Source organism: Stegodyphus dumicola, chromosome 3, assembly GCF_044657685.1.
Source record: "Stegodyphus dumicola isolate Sdum_Otavi_A_Nest chromosome 3, ASM4465768v1".
Lineage (NCBI taxonomy): Eukaryota > Metazoa > Arthropoda > Arachnida > Araneae > Eresidae > Stegodyphus > Stegodyphus dumicola.
The window spans coordinates 172,936,830-172,953,919 of record NC_140770.1 but is presented as its reverse complement, the minus strand read 5'-3'; the positions used below and the strand labels follow the sequence as shown (position 1 = coordinate 172,953,919).

General features: G+C 33.5%; 1 protein-coding gene across 2 annotated transcripts in view; it reads right to left on the bottom strand.

Annotated features, from left to right (window-relative positions):
* Positions 1 to 17,090, bottom strand: part of LOC118186102 (uncharacterized) — a 40,827-nt gene that overhangs the window by 22,312 nt on the left and 1,425 nt on the right. For both annotated transcript variants that reach the window (XM_035356124.2, XM_035356125.2), the window contains exons 2-3: positions 6,986 to 7,069; positions 1,550 to 1,698 (exon numbers count right to left, since the gene is read on the bottom strand). In XM_035356124.2, coding sequence (XP_035212015.1) covers positions 1,550 to 1,698; positions 6,986 to 7,055 — 219 coding nt within the window. In that variant the 5' untranslated portion in view covers positions 7,056 to 7,069. The remainder of the gene's footprint in view (positions 1 to 1,549; positions 1,699 to 6,985; positions 7,070 to 17,090) is intronic.

The window sequence follows — 17,090 nt, the reverse complement described above, 5'->3', positions numbered from 1 at the left end:
TAAAATGTTAAATACCACTGTGAAACTTGTCATAAACAAATGAAATATTGCAGTAATAATAAATACTCTTCAAAGAAAAAAACTTATTAAAGTATGGTTGAATTTATGTTTTATTCAGAAAAAATATTTATAGAATTATATGCAGTTTCCCTTTTTCAATACATTTAATAATGGGGGGGGGGGAATGCATTTTGCGGCATTACACAATTTTATTTCGCTCTTCTTCTGGAATTGCTAAAGTACCGAATATGCAAGAACTTCTGCTGCTTCTTTGTTTCAAACAATACTTATGTATTTTCCATAAGATTGTGAAACAGTCTCCAAACAGTGCAGTTTAGCACCAATTATGCATGATGTGACAACACATCCATAACATCTGCGATACACGATATTGTTTTTTTGAGGAGGGGGAGGAGAGATCTGCTTTCTACAAAACAGCAACTAGTAGATTTTCAGTTATAGGATCCTATTATCAAGAAAAGTGTATATTAATGGCTATGATAGAGTCAGCTGAATACGAGTAACAAAACAGTAATAGACTGGAGTAATTACATATGAGAAGTTTGTACTCATAGCATTCTAAATAGAGTATCAAGTAAAATCAAAGAGCATCATAAAAAAGTAGAATTCATAGAATTCACTTTTTACAAAGTGCAAAAAACAAATGAGTAAAATACTGATTTATTGCATAAAAGGAATCAGTCATTTGTTCCTTCAGGATCTTGCAAGAAAATCTGGCACAACTTTGGCAGGATCTTTGTCAACCTCCATTGTCAACATAAATATCTTCCATTTATTTTCTTCATAAGTACCTATACATAAGCATCTTCCAAGTTCTTCACAAGTAAGATATTTCAGTTTTAAGATTCAAAATACATTTGTTTTATTATAAAATTGATAAGAGTCTAATGAAAGCCAGATTTCATAACCGAATAAACTTATATGGTACTTGGGTATTAGGGAAAACATGCTGGCACAATTTCAGTTTTACAGACATGATGATTTATAATTTCAAAAATGATTTATTACATATTATAATTATATTTTGCATTATATAACATTCTTATACTGACTGTGGCTTGCTCTGAAAATCAATGAATACATTTATCCACAAGTGTCCCCCCTTCTGGTGGAAATACCATGGCTATCGCTTAGAGAACAAATTTGAAGCAATTATTCTTAAGACAAAAAATGTGAATTTTTACTTATAAAAACCTGTTTCACAGAATACATAAAAAAGGAATACGAAAACAGCAATGTTGCTTGTTAAAACTAAAGAACTGTAAAACACACGGTTGTCAGATTTTGGTGCTTTTCGAGAATTTTATGACTTCTAATAATGTGGTTGCACTAATAAACAAGTACCAATTATAATTATTACATACCTTGTAAAATTAAAAGCAGGAAGCTAATGAAAATAATTATTGATTTAAAAAAGTATTAAACATTTTATTTTAAATTATTTCATCTAATTGCAATATAAAATTAATTTGCATTTATTTTAGAAATATGCTAATAACAGAGATATATGGCATTTATTCAAACATACCTTAGTCATATGAAAAGTTTTCTCCTCTTTCTTTGGATATCTGTCTAGAGTTGTATCATGATCAGAAGCTACAGGAGTTTTTTCAGCCTTTTTAGTATTAGTTGAATCTTTGAAACCTTTGGAATGACATTTCAGTTTTTTATGAACATCTGAAATAAAATATAAATTTCTTAGTTTATTATATGACATTTCTTCTTCTTGAGCTCTAAGGCCAAGACTGCCACTTCAAGTCTTCTCCATCCGATCCTATCTGGCATAACAGCTTCCCATCAGTTTACCCCCAACCAGTTTCCAATTCTTTTAAACACTACACAGCCATCTAGTGGGTGATCTTTCTTTTCATCACTGCCCCTCTATTTTTGAGAAGGCTGTCTTTTTAGTAGGAAATGCATCATACAGTAGACTTCCGATTACCTGCGCCTGCCGCACAAAGTATTTTTTTTTTCAAGCGTAAAGCAAAGAAAATAAAAGTGTTCACAAAACTGAGCAAAAAGTTAAATTTGCTAACATTGTGCTTATTTATGGCAAAAATATCCAGGCCTTTTCGGAAGCATTCCCTCGGCCTTATCGGAACCTTCCCCTCTGATGAGTAAGTGATTTCTTACTTACCCTTGCAGTGCCCACTGTACCGCCCTCTCTCATCTTAATCTTACTGACACGTCCACTTCCTCCCACTCGCCACTGTTAGTTTAAGCCTGATAGTGTTTGCGAACCAGTCGGAGTTAATTTCTTATCTTGTGTTCAGTGCTTGTGCTTTTTGATTTTATGTTACCTATTTAAAATGTCAGGAAAACGAAAGAAGGTTATGTTGACGATTGCGCAAAAACTAGAATTATTTTCCAAAGTAGCAAACAGCGTTACAAGGCAGCAGATGGAATTGGATTACGGAATCGCGGAAACAACAGTTTGTGACATTCTAAAGCAAAAAGACAAACATTGCATCAATGTCGGACAGTGCTTCCACAATGAAAACGCGAAAAACTATGAAGGGTTCTACCTTTGATGAGCTAGACACGGCATTGACAGAGTGGTTAGCTCAAGTTCGAAAAGAGGGTACTCCCGTAAATTGCCCAATCATTGCGGTGAAGGTAAAAAAACATTTTTGAATTATTAGACCTGAAAGGAAATTTTGATGTATCTTCTGGCTGGTTGACTCGTTTTAAGCAGCGACTTGGAATTCGAGAAATTGGACTTCATGGGAAGAAACTTAGTGGTGACCCAACAAGCAGCCGACGATTTCCATCATGAATTTGAAGAATTTGTTTTAAAAGAGCTATCTTTTGAACAAATTTACAATGCCGACGAATCGGGACTTCTGTGAAAATGTCTTCCCACTCGCACTTTAGCATTTGAAAGTGAAAGTAAAGCGGCGGGTCATAAAAGCAGCAAGGAAAGGATCACTATCATGTCTTGCAATAACTCTACCGGTGGACATAAACTTATACTTGTTGTCATTGGAAAGTAGAGGGGGGAAAAAAAAAAAAAAAAAAGGGATGGATGTATCAAAGCATTTTTCAAGAATGATTTGAAAAAATCTTTGTTCTTCAAGTGCGTAAGTATCTTAAATCGAAAAACCTGCCTGAAAAAGCTGTGCTTCTCACCCAGCAACAAGCGTGCTAAAGTCTTCTATTGGATAAATTTTTGCAAAGTTTCTTCCCCCACACGTTACTGAGCTAATCCAACCCATAGACCAAGGAGTCATTGCAACAATGAAGAGAACATACCGAACCAAGCGGCTAATGACCAAAATTGAAGAAGGTTATGATCTGAAAGAGTTTTGGAAACACTACACCATCTTGGACAGCATCTACGATATTGCATCTGCATGGGTCTCGGTGAACTATGAAGACGGTGAAACTGTCAACTCTCATAAAATCATGGAGAAAATTCATGCCTAATGTTCAAGCCAACAACAATCCCTTTGAGTTGCGAGTCTCCCCTTTGAGAAGAGAATGAACATGTAGACACGCCCACGGCAATTCTTGCCGATATGGTGAAAACAGTTCCGGGTGGTGAGAAGGTCGATGCTGAAAACATTAACGAGTGGTTGGAGTGTGACGTCAACAAACCTGGCTTCGAACGCTTGACAGATGACAAAATTGTGAAGAAAGCAAGATGAGAGACCGAGAATGAAGGAAAGCGAAGTGAAGGCGAAGAAGAGCCCACTGTGCAGATGCGGAAGACTCACGAAGCAGTGTTGAAACAAGTCGACGGATTGCTGAGCTATTTGGAAGAACAAGACGACGCGGAGTTGGCCGAGAAACTTATGCTACGAAAAATGCAATCTCCGATCAAGAGAAAATGCTTCCAAAGCAAGAAGCAATGACTGATTTCTTCAAAAAGGTGTAGTTTTACTGGTATGTTTTGTAATTACATAATACATTACAGTATTAAAACAGTACATATGTATTAATTTTTCTGTGTATCCTTGATGCCTCTCGTAAGTACAAAGCATTTTTCTGTTTTCATTAACAAAATGCATTTTAGGTTAGTTTTGACTAATATACTAAAATATTAAGCATTAGTTAAACATTTTCTGCTGTTTATTTTACGTTTTATTGTACATAAAATGATTTTTCAAAGTTGGAATGACTGTTTTCTCTTTTGCTATACCCGTTTTTAGCTTTTTTCCGATTATCAGCGATTTTTGTTATCCACGGCGGCCTCACTACCAAATTCCATGGATAATCGGGAGTGTACTGTATCTATAAATATGGCTTAACCATCTGAAACGAGATGCCTTTACAATTTTGGTAAAATCAGGTTCATTATATTTCCTGGTTATATAACACAGTACAAAGTCCGAAATTGTCGGGACTTCGGCGTTCCCAACTTTGCATTTTCCTGGATATTAGATCATCAGTTTAAATCTAATAAGATGGCATGTAGAAATTATAAAATTTAAATTATGAATGGCGATTTATGAAATAATGAAGAATTTAAGATTTTAAAGGGTATCAAAATTAAAACAAAGTTTGTTTACTTTATTAAACATTTCTTTCGATGCAAGTTGCTCCTCTTTTTGTGCTAATACTTTCTCTTTAACTCTAGTTCTATAGACATATAATGTATACATTGATGTGATCAGTAACGGATATCCTCCCAGTGAGGAGTCTTTCTTGATCACTTTCCGGCCATTGTGGACACTATTTTCGATTTAGAAAAACAGGAAGTTTTCTAATATAAACCTGACGTCACACAGGGTTTGAGGACGAAATATTTCCGAGTGTCCTTTGAAGATGTTTAGGGACATGTGTTGGGGTTATATTCCGTTTCATTCCGTTAGCCATGGCTAAGAGACCTTACTTAAAAACTTGTGCAAAATCGCCAGACACTCCACCTTTCCATCTAACTGGAAGATAGTTTCCAAAAATTTACATTGACAAAAAAGGTAATAAAGGTAGTAGAAGATACGTTGTGTGTGCTAAAACCAAGGAAAAGCGAAATCAAGCTACATATTTTGAGTGCAAAATATGTAATGTAGGACTGTGTATCGATCCTTGTTTTGAATTATTTCACACACAGCAGAATTTTTAAATTGGAATTTAATTACCTACAGGTAATTCTTGTTTAGTTTTGTAATTTTTTTTTTATGTTTATAGCATTTATTTCTATGTGTATAGTAATGATTTTAGTATTTTGCCTATTTAATTTATTTCTTCTAATGTGATATTCTTTATATTAATACATATTAAAAACAAATATATTAAATACACAACTTCAAAAATCTAAGTCAAAATATCAAAATGCTGATTTTATAAGATTTTTTTTTGGTAAAATTAGGCGTAACTGCTGAAAATGCGCGGGCCAGTGGCGATGATTCATTTCAGCGGGTCTGGTCCTGTGACTGCCCTTTGTTCTCTCGGCGTTGGTCCTTAAGTGGTTAAGGCTTGTATCATCCATGCTCTTTTATCTGCATGATATATAACGGGGAAAATCTTTACTCTTTAAATGCTCGAGGTTGTGTATTTTTTACGGTTATGAAAAGTTTACACATTGGTGTTTCTGTAACATTTGCACCATGCTAAAATTGTTATTCTCACTTTGGAATCTTTGACATCAGTTGGCGACTTTTCTGTAGAGGATGCCAAGGTATTTCATGGTACATATTGCCAGAAAAGATCAGTTTCATCAGCATTGTAAATTTGTTCTGGAGATAAATTTATTGAACTCGCTAATAGTAAAACGTCATCTGTAAATAGTTCAGCAGCTTCAGTATCAGCTATGATGTGCTGATGACGAAAGACATTTATTCCACTAAATTTTGTCTTCCTTTTATTGTGCATGTGGCAATTAAGCCTGAAATGTATTATTTTAGTTATTTATTATACTTACATCTCTTTCTTGCGCATGTTTGAGGCTTATTTGAGTCCTGAATAAATAAATTTCCATACATACTTAAGGCTCAACGAGGGCCGGCGCTAGACATCTTACCACCTGATACAGTCTTTGTGTGTCCTAAATTCTGTTATCAAGCACCATACTGAGTTCTAGACTTTGGGTCCCAGTGCTTTACCAAAGTTAAAAAAATTTTGTCATCCCTTAATTTTGTTTGGCGCTTCTCTAAATTCCATAAAATTTGTCCAAATTCTGCAAGCTGGTGTGGCCATACGAGGTCTGGAGCCAGTTCTGGGTTATGTGAATAACAAATCAGTTATTAATTCAAATAGCTCTATATGTAATCTTTCAGCCGGTGAGTGTCATTAACAAAATCTTTAGCATATGGAAAGAAATTTTTGTTAAAATTTTTTCTCGTCAACGTTTCTTAGTGTTGGATCACTTGGATGGGAAAATAATTTATGAAAGGATTAAATACATAATTTTACAATGAGAAGAGAAATAATTCATGCACACAAAAATTATAAGTAAGTTAGGCAGTTAATATGCTTTCAAGATGTTTTCACATTTAATTAAAAACACTTTTTATGTGTGTGTGTATCTGGTGACAAACTTCTGGTGATTGCAACATACATGCTGTTTTTGGATGTTGTTTTGGATGTTTACCTGATTTATTTAAATTTATTTGGTGAATTTTACAGTTCCAAAGCAGTTTTAATATGATATGGATATCATTAGCTTTTTTCTTGCCAAAGATACATTTATTCCAAACTACATACAAAAGTTTTAATATTAACCAAAATATTTTGTTGTATTTCACTTCTCTCCAAGACATTCATATCCAGCAGTGTTATAAGTTTAGAAATTTAAGAATATAATTTCAAGTGTCTTGACTTAATGCAGTATCAGAAATCTATCATATTATGAAATAAATTTTATGGAGTAAATATTACTCAAAATAGAAAATGAAAAACAAATTTTGCAATAAAAACTTAAGATAAATTTCAATATTTTTGAAATTATTAAAAGTCTGAACCAAAATAAATTTTAAAAATTTTGCATATTAATATAAAAAGGAATGAAAACAAATATACTCACTCAGCTTTGTATCCTTAATGATTACATTAGCATTTTCTTTAGAATCTTTATAAATCTGTGAAGCCAACATGTTTAGATAAAAATCTGAAATAGGTTGATACAGTTAATAAACTATATGTTTTGACTATTGATAGTTATGTGCTAAAATTATTTAGATGTTAAAAATGACAAACTGAAATCTACATTTGGGATAGCTTCGAACGAATGCAAAGATTTTATGAAGAACCAGTCAACAAAAAAATAGACAACATTGTTACTCTTATATTAGAAACTAGTTTTAAATAGTATATCTTATTAAAGATAATAATTTAACTGAACAAGGTACAGCCTTTGAAGGTTATCTATTTTAGGAAAAGAAGTATCTTCATAGAGAATGTTTAAGGAAAACTGGTTCGTATTCATTTAACACACAGGGAAAATAAAATGAAACCAGTCTACCGGCCGAGATCTGAATCCAAGTATTTTGCAGTGTTACATTACATTTGCAATATTGTATCTACTAGTAGACATACATCTTACAACAGGTTACATTATTATTAGATGTGCTTAGTTGCATATATACTTCCGGCTCTTTGATTACTCACACCTCTAATGAAAACTCGTGAAAACATTCACGAGGCAACACAGATCGTCACTAAAATAGTTACAAAGCAACCCAAGTATGCACATATAACCTGTTCTGACTAGTGCGCAAGTGAAAATATGGGAAAAGGAGTACAGGCACTTAAGTGTACACATGAAGAGAACAAGAGCACAAAAAAATTTTAGGAACTTTTTTTGTGTGTGAAGTTCACATCGTGCTTATCCATAACCGGCATTAAATCTAATTGCTTGGCAAAAATGTCATGGCTGATAAGATAATACCCAAGTACCTAAACAACTTTTGATGAAAAATAAAATAATTAACCCCTTAATCTACAATGACGGCATAGCCCGCGTATGATGGTCGGGCCAGAAGTGAATATTACGTGGAATATTTGATGTGCAATTACAGTCTGATGCAATAATTGTGATAGATGCAAGAATTACAAAATGTTTATTTATACAAAACTCCAAAATATAAAATTAGTAATCGGTAACAGTATAATATATTTCAAAGCATTCTGGTGCATGTAATGGAACTTTACACTTTTTATACTCGTGTTCTTTGTGGATTTTCTCGTACTTGAACTTGATCTGCATACTGATTCGATTCGGTTACAATATTGTTCCAAAATATGTCATCAAATATTAGATTAAATATATCAAATTCTCCTCTACTTCCTCCTAATTGACATAAGGCTTCCTCTCTTATGCCGCGAGTCATCGTATAGTCCCAGATTTTTGAACTATTTCTTATTTCTTTCCAAAGCCAGGACTCTGGTAGTTGATCATCATCGGATGTATCATCAATAATTATTTGCCTACACTTTCTTCGAAAATTACATAATTCGTCATGTTTACAATTACCCGGATTAGCGTGTTACACAAGTCATGCAAATGTCCTGAACGCTGTACGAGCTTAAATTAGACAAACTGTGTCTATGTACAAATCCATCTATTTTCACTTAAAAAAACATCAGAGAATTGCATAAACTAGGCATTGCGCACTGCCTTAACTTTGTCCACATACACATCGAAGTATTTTTACTTGAAAAAAAATCAGGAAGCTAAAACCATAATGGTAACTAGAAATGGGATTTTATCGCCAAAACTGAACAAAATTTGTCACTAATGAAAGGGGCACCCAATTCTACACTAGAACCAAATATACCTTTAACTCAAAATTACCCATTCAGTTTGCCCAATCAACAGTACTGAATTTATCAGTTACGGCAAAGAGCATTCAGGCTACTTGGTTAATGAGAAGAACATTTCATAGAATATCTTCAAAGGGAAATTAGGTTGTTTTCATGCTACAGATGGCAAAAATCGTGAAAATGTCCATATAGCCAAGCCATTCTCTAGGATCTAAATACCACTGTTTACTGACCTTACCAACTGACAGCTGGTGGTCCCTTAGCCACTATGAAAGGAACTATAATTCAATTACAAGAGTTCAGCTAACATAATCAGTCATTAGTGGGACGTTTTGCTACAGAACTCTTAGAAATGATCAAAGGCATCATGAAACCTATACGTTATTATGTAAACAAAGACAGAAATATTTGATAGCAGATATGAAACATTATATACTGTAAAAATGTGGCTGATCTTTGAAATATGGTAACTGGTAGTTTGGCGACATTTTGGAGGCGATAAAGGTTACTACCTAAGACTTTGGTAATAATGTGAGAAGTACTCAGTTCCGATTACGCATTATTTTGTGTGAGGGAAATGAGAGATGAGATATGTCATGTGACATTAATGGCCAAATTACAGTTCTTTAATCGGAAAGGGGAGGGGGAATTTGGAAAACTGTAGTACTATATTATTTTGGGTACTTTTCCGTTTTGCCGGCGCAGGCGATAAAGTCGCCAATAATGGTACAAACGATAGCAAACGGAATATCCTCGCTGGTAACCTTTTATTCATCATTTTCAGAATTAGTCGTAACCATTTCTTATCAGATTGATTGTTTCTTTCAATACTGGCATACAATTACATAGAATTTTACCAGATAGTTCAGTTTTATGCCCGCAATCACACCGCTCACCCGAGGGCAAAAATATAAAGGCAAAGCAAGGGTTAAATGCATTGATTCTAATGAGAATGCACTAGCGAAGTAAAGCACTGCGGTTTTACATAATTTCCGAGCAAGCTATTCGTACAAATTGAAATAGTTCTTGCATTTAAACTTGTATTCCAAATTAAGATTTAATTCGAAATTAATGAAAGAACTAGATTTTTGTAGTGTAGTTTACGTGAGATGAAATCCCCTGAGGTCACGTGATATGTGAACCGGTGAATCAGGATGTTGTACCATGAAAGCACAGTAAATTCTTAAATTAATTAATGTCTTTTTACAAATTTATTGTCTTTATTTATTATCTTTTTTACAAAATTTTAAACTACATTAAAATGTTTATACCTTCAAATAAAAAATTCTTAGAGTTAACATTTGTCTACATTTTTTATGTGTATACTGCGTGTTGTCGCCAATAAAGCCTGCTTGGCGAGATTTGCGCCGGCGAAACAGAAAAGTACCTTATTTTGTATTAAGCTTCATTGTGTGTTGTGTGAAATAGTGAAAGTGTGCGTGCCACGTAATGAAGATGCTGAAGATTAGGTAAGTTAGTATTTTTAATCATTTGAGGATATTATTTTTATGCATTGTTCTAAATGTAAGGAGTAAATATATTAATATGATATTATTAAAAAATTGTTATTAGCAATGATTTAGTTTAAAGTAATTAGGATTGTAATCTAATATTTATTAATTTAATGTATGTGCTTATTTATATTTTAAGTAGTGTTTTTTAATTTAATGATCGTGATTTTGTGAGTTATATGTTTGTAGTATTTTGGAATACGTTTGAGTAGAATACGTTGAGTATTTTTATGCAATTTTTCTAATTTACGAGAAAAAAGCAGTGTACACGGATATAGTGAAGAATGTGCTCAATGCCATTTTTGTGCAATTCTGGGATTTTTTTTTTTAAAGTAAAAATAAGTCGACGTGTACATGGTTTAGTGATATTTTAATTAAATGATAGTTATTTTGCGAATTTTATGTTTGTAGGAATTTGGTATACGTTTCAGTTGAAGTAAACGTGCATGGAAATAATTTAAATATTTGACACTAAGTATTTGTAACCCTTTGTAGTGATATTTTAATTAAATGATAGTTATTTTGCGAATTTTATGTTTGTAGGAATTTGGTATAAGTTTCAGTTGAAGTAAACGTGCATGGAAATAATTTAAATATTTGACACTAAGTATTTGTAACCCTTTGTAATGTTTGTGGTATGAATTCGTTGGTGATGTTTACAATATAATAGATAATTTAGAGGTAAAAGTTTTTGGATATTTTATTTATTTTATACGTGGAAATGTTCATCCTTGGAAAGGGTATATACTTTTTCGTGAATGTGCTTTTTACCGAGTTTAAAGATTCACAGAATTTTTTTGCATTTTTGGACAAATTTTTATAATTTATGAGAAAATAGCAGTGTAGATGGATAAAGTTGAATGTGTGCAATGCCATTTTTGTGCAATTCTGGGATGTTTTTTTAAGTAAAAATAAGTCGATGTGTAAATGGTTTATGTGTATGTGCTATTCTGAAAAACGCGCAAGGAGTTTGCGATTGTGCACTTTTCCCCAATTTTGCAGTTAATATTTGGCATGATTAAGCAGTTTTGTTATGTAGTGGCCCAGTTATTGCATGAGAAATAATTATTTTTTATTTCATATATTTGTTCATATATTTAATTATTTTATAAAATTAACTTTAATATTTTGTTAATATTCATATTTATATTTCTTTTATGCTGAATGGCAACTAGTTCTAGTTCTGATTCATGATTGCGAGGTTTTGGTTTCAAAACGTTGCTCGTAGCGTCGCATTTCGATAGCTGGAAAATAAAATGCAATAACTTAGCTATTTGTTTATAATTCATGCTGTTACTAGTCATAAATTAATTTTAAACATTAGTAGCCAAGGCTACATCGTGGTGACCCTGATTAATTTTCGAAATGTCAACAAATGACTCTTCTGAAACTGCTATGAAAGATACGATGCAGTCACCGGAGCTTCATAAGGTGAGTGTAAAAATACCTCCTTTTTGGATTGATAAACCGGAAATATGGTTTTTTCAAGTTGAAGCTCAGTTTAAAATTAGTAATATCGTTTCAGAAGAAACGAAATTTAATTATTTAGTTTCACAGCTTGAACCCAAGTTCGTCGAAAATATTTGGGACATTGTAACGAACGATAGTGCCACAAAATATTCGGATGCTAAAATTAGGTTATTACATTTATTCAAAGAAAGTGAAAATGTACGGATTAAACGTTTGATTACTGTATTGAACTTGGAGACATGAAACCAAGCCAACTTTTGCAGAAGTTGAGATCAGTTGCTACTACAGATGTGTCTGAAAATCTAATCAAAACTTTATGGCTGGAGAAGCTACCTGACTCCATAAAAAATATATTATTAGTTAGTGATGAAGATGTAACCAAGTTAGCGTCTATGGCAGATAAAATTAGTGATATCAATCGGAAACCAGAAGTATTTAGTACTAATGCTCCTTCCGTTCCCGCAAATGATTTGTTGCAAAGAATTACCTTTCTTGAACAAAAAATTGATCAAATAACCATTCGCTCAAGACGCAGGGACTCGGATTTACGTAATTCACGTTCACGATCTCGAAGTTGATCTCGTAAACGATATGACCCTATTGGCAAATTTTGTTTTTATCACTTTCGTTTTGGAGCAAAATGCATTTCAGAGAAATGCAAGCCTCCGTGTGCTTGGGTAAAAAACGATTTCAAAAACCAGGAAAACTCGAATCTGCAGTAGGTTCAGCGGCAAACGCTGCTGCAGAAAATATGAAGGATTGTCGCAAATTTCGTTTATTCGTTCGTGACCGAAGATCAAATTTGCACTTTCTTATTGATAGCGGAGCTGACGTAAGCATAATTCCTGCTACTTCACAGAATAAATGTAAAACTGAATATAAACTGTATGCAGCTAATGGCACAGATATTTCCACTTATGGCATAAAAACGCTAACTCTTGATTTGGGATTACGTCGTGATTTTCAGTTTCCATTCATAATTGCTGATGTCACAAAAGGTATTTTAGGAGCTGACTTTCTTCACAAATATAAATTGCTTGTCGACATAAATAAGAAAAAAATTAATTGATGGCGTAACACAACTTTGTTAGTCCAGTGTGATGTCGCTGCTATTTCCAGTGATTACTCAGTAACCACATTAAATAAATCCATAAAAATTTTCGATTTACTGTCGAAATATCCCGAAATTTCTAAACCTAACCTTTTTCCTACACAAATTAAACATGGTGTTACACATTTTATTACGACTGATGGCCAACCCGTTTATTCAAAGGCACGACAGCTCGATCCAAAATGCTTAGCTATAGCTAAAGAGGAATTTAAATTTATGCTTGACAATGGCATAATTCGTCCATCAAACTCCCAGTGGTCAAGCCCCTTGCACCTTGTTACGAAAAAGGATGGTTCATATCGTCCTTGCGGAGACTACCGACGATTGAATGCGCAGACGATACCTGATCGATACCCAATTCCTCGCATTGAAGATTTTCATCATATTTTAAGAGGTACAAATATTTTTTCTAAAATTGATTTATTCAAAGCTTATTTTCAAATTCCCATTGCAGAAGAAGACAAATGTAAAACGGCTATCATCACTCCTTTCGGTTTATACGAATTTAATGTAATGAGTTTCGGTTTAAAAAATGCTCCTGCAACGTTCCAAAGATTTATTCACGAAGTCTTTAGAGGATTAGAATTCGTTTTTCCCTATTTAGACGATATACTCATTGCATCCATTACCCACGAAGAACACGAAAATCACCTTAAATTAGTTTTCGAAAGATTACATACATTTGGGTTAAGAATTAATGTTTCAAAATCTGTCTTTGCTGTTCCCCAAATCGAGTTTCTAGGCTACCTAATTACACCTAAGGGTTCCCGTCCTTTGCCAGAAAGAGTTCAAGCTATTACTAACTACAAACGACCAGAAACAATTCATGAACTTAGAACCTTTCTTGGAATAATTAACTTTTATCGTCGTTATATAAAGGATGCAGCGAAGAATCAAGCATTGTTACATGCGTATCTCAAGGGAGCTAAAAAGAGGGACAAACGTAAAATCGAATGGACTGAAGAAGCTGAAAAACAGTTTGAAACGTGCAAGAATGACCTGGTGAACACGGCACTGTTGTCTTTTCCCAATTCTAAATTACCTCTGGCGTTATTTACAGATGCTTCAGATATGGCGATTGGCTCAGTGTTGCAACAATATGAAAACTCCTCGTGGAAGCCAATAGCATTTTTTTCTAAAAAATTAAGTGATACTCAGCAAAAATATAGCACCTATGATAGAGAACTATTAAGCATATATCTTTCAGTTAGACACTTTAAGCATTATCTAGAAGGAAGAGTATTTACAATTTATACAGATCACAAGCCCTTAATATTCGCCTTTTGTCAAAAACTTGACAAAGCAGCACCTAGACAGGCTCGCCAACTTCAATACATCTCCCAGTTTTCGACTGATATCAAATATGTAAAAGGTGAGAATAATTTTGTGGCGGATACATTATCTAGAGTTAATGAAATTTCATCGATAGATTATGATAAAATAGCTGATGAACAAACTCAAGATGAAGAACTGAAGAGTTTGCAAACCACTACTTCCTTGAATTTCAAGCAATGTTCTCTATCTTCGGGGAAATATTTGTGGTGTGATACATCAACTAAACATGTTCGGCCGTATATTCCTCAGGCTTTCAGACAACACGTCTTTCATCGAATTCATGGTTTATCAGATCCAGGAATAAAATCGACTATGAAATTAATGACATCAAAATTCATTTGGCCTAACATAAAAAAAGATGTACAGTTGTGGACAAAAACCTGCATTCCTTGCCAAAAAGCTAAAATCAGTCGGCACACCAAAACAAAATTAGGTGAGTTTGAAGTACCACCAGGAAGATTTTCTGTCATCCATATTGATCTCATAGGACCAGTTCCACCATCTAAAGGGAATATTTATTGTCTTACTTGCATAGATAGATTTTCGAATTGGATGGAAGCAATTCCTTTAGAAAATATTTCCGCTGAGAACGTCGCAAGAGCCTTTTATAGCAACTAGATTGCGTGTTTCGGAACGCCAAGTAAACTCATTAGTGATCGTGAATCCCAATTTAAAAGTGATACATTACGAGCTTTGTCCAAAATCTGTGGCATCAATTTACAACACACTACTGCCTACCACCCCTCGTGTAATGGCAAAGTTGAGCGCCTTCATCGAACATTAAAAACAGCATTAAAAGCCCACAACAACATATCTTGGACGGACACGTTACCAACAGTACTTTTGGGTTTGCGTACTGCTATTCAAGAAGATACCAATCATTCTATTGCGCAAGTAGTTTATGGCCAGAGTCTCAGACTTCCTGGAGAGTTTTTCAGCGAACCAAGTATCCAGACAGCATCGGAGACTTTTGCTAATAAACTCCAGAAACAGATGGAAGTTGTTGGACCGAGACTAATTCGTAAAAATTCATCTGAACAGATATTTGTCCATAAAGACTTACAAACTTGTTCTCATGTGTTTCAGCGAATACATCGGGTAAAAAAACCTTTGGAACCTCCTTATGAAGGACCATTTCCTGTTACTGATCGCAAGGACAAATATTTTACTATTAGCATAAAAGGAAAACATGTTAATGTATCCCTGGATCGCTTGAAACCAGCATATATTTTAGCTGAGGAAAATTCTCATTTGATACAACCTGACTACACTAATTTGCAGAGACCGGACTCAAATTCGGATGTGAATCAAAAACATTCTCGCACAGGCAGAACTATACGTTTACCTGTTAGATTCAAGGACTGACTAAATTATTTTGATAGTCGTTAACACTGCAATACTAGTTACTACCTATTTCTCCATCTTCGTAACGTAACTTAGTTACTGGTGGGGGAGTAGTGTAGTGGCCCAGTTATTGCATGAGAAATAATTATTTTTTATTTCATATATTTGTTCATATATTTAATTATTTTATAAAATTAACTTTAATATTTTGTTAATATTCATATTTATATTTCTTTTATGCTGAATGGCAACTAGTTCTAGTTCTGATTCATGATTGCGAGGTTTTGGTTTCAAAACATTGCTCGTAGCGTCGCATTTCGATAGCTGGAAAATAAAATGCAATAACTTAGCTATTTGTTTATGATTCATGCTGTTACTAGTCATAAATTAATTTTAAACATTAGTAGCCAAGGCTACAGTTACATAAAATTTCTAGCATAAGTGTAATTTGGCTAGTAGATTGATGGAAAAAGTGTTCAGTAAATAAAAAGAAAAGAAACATGTCTTTACTTCGTGAAGACAAAATGGCGGCGAAAAAAAAAATAGAGGGTTGCTGTAGCAGAGTTGGTCGCCAAAAAACCGCCAAGTTACCATAATCCAAAGATCAACAAAAAATGTATACATGTAATTCCAAAAACAAAGTTAACTTTTAATACATATTTAACATCATTAGGGTTGTAAAGTATTCTATGTAAGCATTTTACTAATCTGACATTTCTACTTGAAGTTGCTGAATAACTGAAAACAGTCAAACATCAACCCAATAGGTAAACATTTATGATATATATTTTGCTCAAGTTTACTTATTAGTTTATAACAACTAGAAAGGAAACCTGTATCACAGATAGGGGAAGCACTTCCGCAGAGAACCCGGTAAATGTAAACATCGCCAACTTTGGCGATAATAGTTCAAACCTGGTAACCCAGCGGTTTCATCCTATTCGCTTGTCTTGCATTCATTTTGTTGAATTATCACTGTCGTTGTTCGCATTTGCAGATTTAAATTATTCTTTTCTTATTTATTATTATTTTTTCTGAATTTTTTAACAACGAATAGATAGAAATATTTTTGTAGATAGATGCCGGTTCTCGGTTCGGGATGAAAGGAGGTGTAAATGCTAATTTGTAACACGGCTGTTTCAAAGCCGCCTGAAATTATATTTAGGGGGCTTTGGCTGTTCACGTTGTGTTTTTAGTTAGTAACAGCTCTAAGAACCATGAGGTTTCCAACCTCTAAAATAATTTGTTTCCGTAGGCCGCAAAAATGTACATGCGCATTTTAAATAATTAAGTAATGCTTTTATTTTTATTATTGGTATTGTCATCTAAAATTATGAGAATAAATCAATTTTTATGGCGTAAAATTTTAACAAGATAATATATTGTTAATGCTTTTCTAACAATAAGCTTTCAGAGAATGGCAGGTGTGACATAAATAGATGATTAAATTTAAATAAAAAATATTATTGATTATCTAAGATGACAGAATAGTTTGATGCATCACCATGGTCATTAAAACTAGCAAACCACTGCTGGTGTAAAGAATATATTGTTTTCTATGTTAACTGGAATGCAAGATAAATTTTTTTCATTTA